At 34.9% G+C, this 9,104-nt stretch overlaps 2 protein-coding genes across 2 annotated transcripts; one reads left to right on the top strand and one right to left on the bottom strand.

Annotated features, from left to right (window-relative positions):
• Positions 1-292: 292 nt before the first annotated feature.
• On the bottom strand, positions 293-4,226 carry LOC124447963 (DNA (cytosine-5)-methyltransferase 1-like). The gene is made up of 5 exons (XM_046998954.1): positions 4,203-4,226; positions 2,363-2,512; positions 1,796-2,203; positions 1,614-1,730; positions 293-677 (listed from the first exon to the last, which is right to left on the bottom strand). Exons 1-5 carry the CDS (start codon positions 4,224-4,226, stop codon positions 579-581), a joined length of 798 nt encoding a protein of 265 aa, XP_046854910.1. The 3' UTR covers positions 293-578.
• A 1,488-nt stretch (positions 4,227-5,714) lies between these two features.
• LOC124447962 lies at positions 5,715-7,778 on the top strand. The gene is made up of 2 exons (XM_046998953.1): positions 5,715-5,891; positions 6,180-7,778. Exon 2 carries the CDS (start codon positions 6,249-6,251, stop codon positions 7,776-7,778), a length of 1,530 nt encoding a protein of 509 aa, XP_046854909.1. The 5' UTR covers positions 5,715-5,891; positions 6,180-6,248.
• The last annotated feature ends 1,326 nt before the right edge of the window (positions 7,779-9,104 follow it).

The following is a 9,104-nucleotide window of genomic DNA, read 5'->3' as shown; positions in this document are numbered from 1 at the left end:
TCATTTTTCTGTTTTCCAAATCATCGGTCTTAAGCATTATAAAATGCAATTGTGAGGGATATTTTTCTACTAGAGATATACGATAGTAAATTTTTAGTCTTCAATTGACTTTTCAAACTTAATCATTCTCCATGATATTTTCATGCTAGTTATTGTTTCTGGAAGTAAATTCAACAAACGCTTCCATAACGCCACACTTAAAATATTAAATAACATAAATAAATATTAAAATATGTCATCCGAACTTGCTGAACTTTTTGTCGACCAAAGATCATGTACAGTGAACGCCTTGTTTCTTACATAAAAATATAGCTTTTATTTTTCTATTTAAATTGTGTAAAGCATCGACAGTTAGAAAAATTGAAAATATAAAACTTAGTACAAAAGTTAAATCGATTTAAATATCTGCTACTATTTGGAAAAATGGACTAAAACACTTCATAAAAGTCTCTAGCAATTAGATAAACCTACATCACTAACTCTTTCTAACACATTGAGAAAAGAAATATGGCAAAAATGATTAAAACTATAAGCTAAAGAAGTGGCGGATTAAATCAAGTTGAAATTGATGTGTAGTGCTATTGTAGATGAATTTGATTGATTGCCGAATTTATCAAACATTTCTTGATCTCCAAGCCAATAGCTTTGGCCATGGGAGGTGGTACTGCATTACCAATCTAATAAAAAAATATAACATTGATCTAGCATATCAATATGCTTTATAACAAAGATTTAACAAGATGCTGTTGCAAAATTCTATGATATAATATAAGGCTCCTTGAATAGCCAGGCTACACCACGTATTTTTAACAGGTTTCGCAAAATTGCCATAAAATTCATATGGTTAAGTTAGACATACTGTTTTTCAATGAAACTCTTACACATAGACACTCCGTTTCCAATAAAACTCATGCAGATAAACATACTGTTTTGCAATGAAACTCTTACAGATAGACACACCGTTTCCAATTAAACTCATGCAGATAAACATAATGTTTTCAATAAAACTCTTACAGATAGACACACCGTTTCAAATCAAACTCATCCAGATAAACATACTGTTTTGCAATGAAACTCTTACAGATAGACACACCGTTTCCAATTAAACTCATGCAGATAAACATACTGTTTTCAATGAAACTCTTACAGATAGACACACCGTTTCAAATCAAACTCATGCAGATAAACATACTGTTTTCAATGAAACTCTTACAGATAGACACACCGTTTCCAATCAAACTCATGCAGATAAACATACTGTTTTCAATGAAACTCTTACAGATAGACACACCGTTTCCAATCAAACTCATGCAGATAAACATACTGTTTTCAATGAAACTCTTACAGATAGACACACCGTTTCCAATCAAACTCATGCAGATAAACATACTGTTTTCAATGAAACTCTTACAGATAGACACACCGTTTCAAATCAAACTCATGCAGATAAACATACTGCTTTCAATTACTGTTAGCATTTAAATTTTTTCCAAACCAGCGTAGTATAAACACGACCCCAAACCGTACGACTTTCACACCATATTCAAAATCAAGGGATAATGTGTGAACTGGGTCCGAGTCACACAAAGGCATGCGCACTACAGTCTTTATACCTGTCTATGTTTATCAAGAACATCTCCTTTAAAGCAGTAAGTATCTGGAAAACCCTGGGAACGAGCGCATTCACGCACGCTCACAACTCGATGTTGGCAGGGATGAAGAACACGTCCCTAAAGAAAATAAATCTCAAACTTTTAAAGTCAATAAAAATAGAAAATTGACAGGTTTTGGTCACCTGTTTTCCCATCGGTTCAGGATTCGTTATAGTCGTACTGAAATAGCCATCCCACTCCAGTCTTCCATAGAGACCAGCCCAGTGATTGTGTCTGTTACCAGTATGAGGTAAACACCATGGGATAAGGGTGTTAAATTGTCTATCCTGTGGATCACAGGGGGCACCCTCAACACAGCTACATACACCACGTTGTTGCCCGGATGAACTAGTGCCATTCTTTTTATCCTTATGTGTGTAACGCAATTTCTCCGTATATTTCCCATCTGCCAGGCGAACACATATGTTCGGTAAGTCACGCCAATCGGATCCAGGTACTTGGGGAATACGCTGTATCCTAGCAACGACCAATGACGTCATCTCTTTGCACACGTGATCACGCAACACGGTGTTTTCATTATACATACGGATCTGTAAACAGAATTGTCAGCTTTTATGTTGTATTTAATGCAGTTTAAGAATAGTGTGAAGATCTGATATCAGATGTAATAAAATTATAAATGGCTATCGATAACAAAGTTAATTCCATATATGAAAGACTACTACGAAGCGGGATAGCGAGGTATCAACCTGTCTCTGGAAGTGTGACTGCGCATCTCCATCATAAGATATTTCTATTGCCTTTGCACCGTTTCTGATTTCTGGTAAATCTGACAAAGCATCTCGTACCGTCACTGTACGATATGGAGCAGAATCATTTCTCGTGATATTTGATGCAAACTGCAAACATAAAAAAATCAGATTCATGTAAACATGAAAATTGAGGAAGTTATAATCTCAACGTAGTTAATGTTGTTTTATTCCATGTAAAATTGGTCATGATGGTCAAGAAAATAAAAACATCGCTACACAACACATAAGAGGAAAAAATACGAGATCAAATTACAAAATTCAGACAATCAAATGGTCGGACATAGCATTTTTTATGTAGAATAGTGGCAATAAAATAGAAAGTAGATGCTCTTGGGGAATTTGTAAATCTTATTTTAGAAATACAGAACGTCTAATTATAAAGGCAGAAGGTGTAAGAGTGAATAAAAACCATTTTCCGTCAAATCAAAGGAAAGCTTGGTTATGACATGCAATATGCAGGTACAAAGTTATAGAGAAAAATTAAAACATCTCTAACATTGTCGCAGACTTTACAAGTGCCGTAACAAAGTGTTGATAAGTTTGATATGCATTTGTCTAACAAGCTTAAGAAGACAAAGAGCATGACAAAAATATATGATTGAAAATTTGCTAAGCGCATATACAAGCACCAATTTCAGAGCTAGCTCCGTCACAAATTAATTTAGAATCACATCTGAGCATGCGTAGTCAACTCCACCAACTTTCCAAGTTCATGGTCATGGCAACGTCCAACTGGATGACTAGTACAGATTATGGAGTAATTAGCTCGTTCAGTAACAAATTTTCAGATATACTATCTGCGCATGCGCAGTCTGCTCGAGCATGCGCAGTCGACTTGACCAGCTGCCTAGGTTCATGGTTATGGCAACGACCAACTGCATCTACCAGCACCAATTTTGAAATAAATAGCATGCTTACTAGCAAATTAATATAAATCATCTGCGCATGCGCTAGGGCATGCGCAGTCCACTGACCAATTTTTCATAGTCATGGCAACGACTAACTATATGTACTTGCACTACATTTGTGGCAATTAGCTCACTTAGTCGCAAATTATCAAAGAAACAATCTGCGCATGCGCAGTAGTGACATTAATACCACAACTTTCGTAAGGCTTTGAATTTTTGTATATATATATATAAAGCCAATACTAGGTATAGTAGATGTCAACTAGCAGTGGAAGCTGGGTGCGATTAGGTATGCAGTGGCTTAGGGGCCCACACTTCGGTGGCGACCGCACTCTCCCTGCGTACCCCGAGCAAAGCCTATCGCAGGCGATCTCGGGGTCTGATGGGCGGAAGCTTGCTATTGCATCTCCCAAGGAGGATAGCGTGGAGGGGCCGAAATCTCTTACCGAAACGTTAACATGCGGCGTTCTAGTGCCTTACGCTTAAGAGGGTATCGGGAAGCATGGACCGAAAACGGGGTTTTTTTGCTTTAGAATTTTATCTGTTGTTTATTTTTTCTCATAAAATAAACAAAGCAATGTTTTAATTAACTTCTTCTGACACTGTGCCCTTTCCTAACACCTATAATATAAGACGACCTTCAACATGTTTTATGCAATTTTTATTGGTTTATATCTTTCTGATTTAACTTTCTCATTTGCTGTTTCTCATGCATCACGAGCAAACCATGCAAGCGCTTCATGGCAAAAAAGGATTATCTGGTTCCCTTAATTAACATGCGACGCTATAGTGCTCAAATATCTCGGTGTATCGGAAGCCATGGACCGAAAACTGGATTTTTTGCTTTCGAATTTTATCTTTTTGTTTACCTTTCGTTTAAGAGTTCTTATCATAAAAGAAACTAGAACATCCAAGGATACTGCAAAGGCTCAAACAACCTCTGTCTTCTTGAATTATAATTTAAACCAACTGTAAACACGTTTTTTACTCCTACTCCTAACCTTTTACAATTGTTCTCATCATGAACGAGAGCATCCGTGGGCTTCGTGGAAAAAGGAGATTTTCTAATTTCTTATAATAGTTTCTACTAAGATAACATTTAATAAGCCTTGAATCTTGGATTGTCTAAATTGAACCTCGCTTTCAACGCTTATGTTATAAAATTTTGATACATTATTCACAGTAAATTTCTTTTTACTTAACAATATTTTCATGATTCAATCTAGAAAGTAACTTCACTTCTCGAGTAATTTTACGATTAAACAGCACACTTTTTGGATTCAAAGGTTTTCTTTTGATAGCATGGAGACAGCCGTCAAAGCTATTACGTACATGCATGTTCTGTGCATTTCGTTGTAAGAAACCACCTCACCAAAGAATATCCAGATCTGATTTTAGCTGCATCGAGCGAAGAAAATTGAAGAATTTGTTTTAACTGTCACTTTTATATATATAATTCTACGTATCATGTAAAACAGAGACACTTAAAACAGGGACAGATTAAACACGTAATCCTTTTGTCGGCAAAGGACAGGATTAGTCAATTTAATTAAGTGGAGACATAATTAAGTACAGACATGGAGTCTGTATTAATTATATTGACTAATCCTGTCCTTTGCCGACAAAAGGATTACGTGTTTAATCTGTCGAGTACGATGTTTTGTAAAAAATTCGTAGTCGCGACTACGATGTCTTTTTAAGCAAAAAAAGTAGGTATATTTTTTCATTGTGTAAGAAATTAGTTTACAGTACTATTTTTGAGCATCCAGGCTTTACTTTAGAACATTTTTGAGCGCATATGTACATTTCAAAGGAAAATATGACCTGCAAAACTTTTATGTATTTCGTACGCAAAGTGAACGGTAAACAAACAATAAAATCGTATAAATATATCGTACATAAAATTTAAAATAGTAAAGATTTTTCACTCTAAAGAGTCCTATGTTCTTGCAAAATCAGTATTACCGATTAGTTGATATCATTATTGACAAATAGAGCCGTAGCTGCTTCGCAAAGTTCGGTGTTTTACACAATAAAAAGGCTCGTTCTGTTGTTTACAACTAAAACTAAATTTTGACAAAGCGATAACGACAACAAACTTCCTCGTGCCATTCTCTTACACGGTCTAACTTCGTACTCGTTGTCGTAGTCGTACTCTTGCTAAAGCTCTCTAATATTCCCATCAAGCAATTTAGCAAGTTTATTACGCAGGATATACGTGTACAATAAATGGTTTTGCAGGATATACATGTACAAGATTTTTACATTCTCATACTAATAAAGTCTCGAGAAATACAATACATAACAGAGATATTTCGCAATCACCACTATTGTATAATTTACAAAAAAATGAATGCTTCCAACATTTTGCTGTGTGTTTCACGTGGATTTAATTATACGATTGATAAATAAGAACTAAAATTGCTTAGGTTACAAAAAAACTCAGCAAAAATCATAAATAGTGCGCGCATCATGTGAAAATTGTATTTGAAGACGGATGCATTAGAAGAAACATTTAAACGTGTGACAAGTCAAGACTTGAGGAAGTTCAACAACAGGTAAAGCATCTTTATAATTATTGAAATAACATAAGAACGATGTGAAAAAACAGTTTTAAACATTGATTTGTCAACAGCAATAACATTATTTTGAAATTCCATCAATGGCGATCAGTTCATCGTCACAAACACTCACAACCAAACGAATGCGATGAACATGTATAATTTATCCAAAGTTTGTAATAAATTGATAAACAAGCTATTGTGAATTAAGGATTAAAACACGACATACAGAGAAACAAACAGACGTGAACACAAATTAACTAAACCATTTTGCATTTAAAATAGAAAATATAATCTGAAGTTGTAACTTTGACCGAGGAGAGAACCTAACAAAAGAACGCTCGACACATAAGGATGGATCCTAAAGGACAAGCAAATGATATATCCATTCAGCACATTCAGCATTACCTGGAAATTTGTCACAATGCAACATTGACAAGTTATTCAAAAGATGGCTTCATTGGTGGAAGAGAAATACTCAAAAGAGAAGCAACACATATTGAAGACGTCCTTTCGACCTGTACCACTGGGAATGAAGAAGTTTCACAAATATTGATGACAAGCGATTTATTTCAATCATCATGCAGATTCTTTTTCAATACGGCCATCAATGGCATCATTTCTGAAGAGATACTGATCAAATTTGTACTAACTTGCTCCGAGTTAGCAAAAGAGCACGGGAAAATAAGACAAAAGATTGATTTTGATTGCATTCTGGTTGATCATGAAGGTAGAAAATCATGGCTGTCCGATGGCTATTTCGAAAAAATGGAGAAAGTCATCGATGAGTACGATAGAAGTGAATTTCCAGATGACGAGCCATTACTTAAAGCACATTTCAAATACCAGTTGGGTCGATACTATTTCAAAAAATCAAAAGACAAAAATGAGCAACCCAACAGACAGCGAGAATATTTTGAAAAAGCTGCTAATAACATCGAAGAATCGCGTGACTTAAGGAAACAAAACATGGAAAGAGAGAACTCGTCACTTTTGACGAAAGTTGACGTGATTTTGTCGCTTATCATGCTTGGTTATTTAAGAAAATATCAGAGCACACAACGTCACGAAGTAGAACGTTTCAATGAACTGATTGCTATGGCGAAAGATTGCTATGAAGAAGCTACAGCTTTAGTGGACGAGTTCCTTGGAAAACATCCCCTTAAAGTAGATTGTCATAAAGCCTTGGGTGATTTGCTGTTAGAAATGAAACAAAACGAGGCTGCAAGGAAAAATTATGAAATTGCTTTGAATGTTTTTGAAGAGTTAGAGCTAACTCCAAATAAAATAAAGGGATACTTGCTCAATAACTATGCCACATCTTTGATGAATTTGCAGAAATATGAAAGAGGGGACGAAATGTTCCAGCGAGCGAAAGATTACTATAAGAAAGCTATAGCTTTAGTAGACGAGTTTCTTGGAAAACATCCCCTTAAAGTAGAATGTCATAAAGTCTTGGGTGATTTGCTGTTACAAATGAACCAAATTGAGGCTGCAAGGAAAAATTATGAAATTGCTTTGAATGTTTTTGAAGAGTTAGAGCTAACTCCAAACAAAGGAAACGTATACTTGCTCAAAAACTATGCCACATCTTTGATGAAGTTGCAGAAATATGAAAGAGGGGAAGAAATGTTCCAGCGAGCGAAAGATTACTATAAAAAAGCTATAGCTTTAGTAGACGAGTTTCTTGGAAAACATCCCCTTAAAGTAGAATGTCATAAAGTCTTGGGTGATTTGCTGTTACAAATGAACCAAATTGAGGCTGCAAGGAAAAATTATGAAATTGCTTTGAATGTTTTTGAAGAGTTAGAGCTAACTCCAAACAAAAGAAAGGTATACTACTCAAAACTATGCCACATCTTTGATGAAGTTGCAGAAATATGAAGAGACAAATGTTCCAGAGAGCGTCCGAAATTAATGCAGAATATAAATTAGGTTTGGAAGACATGATCGAGAAAACTCGACAACAATATAACTAGAAAAAGAACCAACGACATTAAATCACAATCGCAACATACTTCAATAAATTAAAATGATTTCGTATCATTTTGTTGATAAAAGAAAAACTGCAATCATAAATATACCAATGTAGTGGTCATGAAGTGCACAAATCTTAGCGTCTTATGTTAAAAAGTATAAATAATAGTTAAAAACTATTCACATATTTATCACGTGATTTTAAAAATCAATAATAATGCACTATTCGCGCAGTTGTGGAAATATCGTGCCGCAAAAAGAAATTCAAATACATATATTACTCGTTAAGTCAATATGCAATTAATAAAGATATTTTTTTGAATGATTTTGTTTACCTCTTGTAAAATGTATAATTAACACTCCATGAGTTCATATTATTTTATAAAAGTTGGACAGCTTATTAGAATTTCAGTTTTTACTGCAAATATAGTTTTTGCTCAAAGACCCAACGGAAATTCATTTAAACTTGAAAACACGACACTGGAGTAATTTGAAGTGAAGTTTCAAACATCACATCACTCATGATGAAAACACAACAACAAAGTATATAAGGACTTTGATTGCCTTTCATGGAACAAGTAACAAGTAGCGCCGGATATGCATTTACAAGATCTTAACATCCTTACATTGATGACAGATGAGATATATATAATAAATACTGTAAGTTTGAAAATTTGTAATCCAGGCATTTAATATATAAAAGATAAAGGTTTTTCCGGATTTTAAGTGATTTTTATTGAGCTTTCGACTCGTTCCTTCGAGCCTTCATCAGAATGAGGATATTTATCTACACGTGCTTTTATTAGCTTGGAGACGTTTAGAGCGTCTAATTGGATTAGTGGGTGGATTAATGTGATTGGATGGGGTGAAATACGTTGCCATGGGTTTTGGTGTATTGTGAATATGATTGGTGTTAATAATATTAGAGTGTAGTGTTTTAGTTTTGGTGTTGTTTGTAGTTTTTTTGTCCTTTTTCTTTAGTTGTGAGTATATGATGGGTATGTCGATATGTCTGTTTATTGTGTCGTTGTCTTTACTGTACCAAGCTTCTTTAAATTCGCGTGCGTGTTTAGTCTGTGCGCGTCCGAGTACTTTAGTTTCTGTCCAGTCGAATGTGTGGTTGTTTCCGTGGGTATGTTCTGCCGGTAGTGAGTTCGGATCACGTCGTTTTATGGCGTTTTTGTGTTCTGTTAGTCTTGTTTCAATTTTCTTAGATGTTTGTCCTATGTATTG

This window comes from Xenia sp. Carnegie-2017, unplaced genomic scaffold, assembly GCF_021976095.1.
Source record: "Xenia sp. Carnegie-2017 unplaced genomic scaffold, XeniaSp_v1 HiC_scaffold_23, whole genome shotgun sequence".
Classification (NCBI taxonomy): domain Eukaryota; kingdom Metazoa; phylum Cnidaria; class Anthozoa; order Malacalcyonacea; family Xeniidae; genus Xenia; species Xenia sp. Carnegie-2017.
This window is presented reverse-complemented; position numbering and strand designations above follow the sequence as displayed.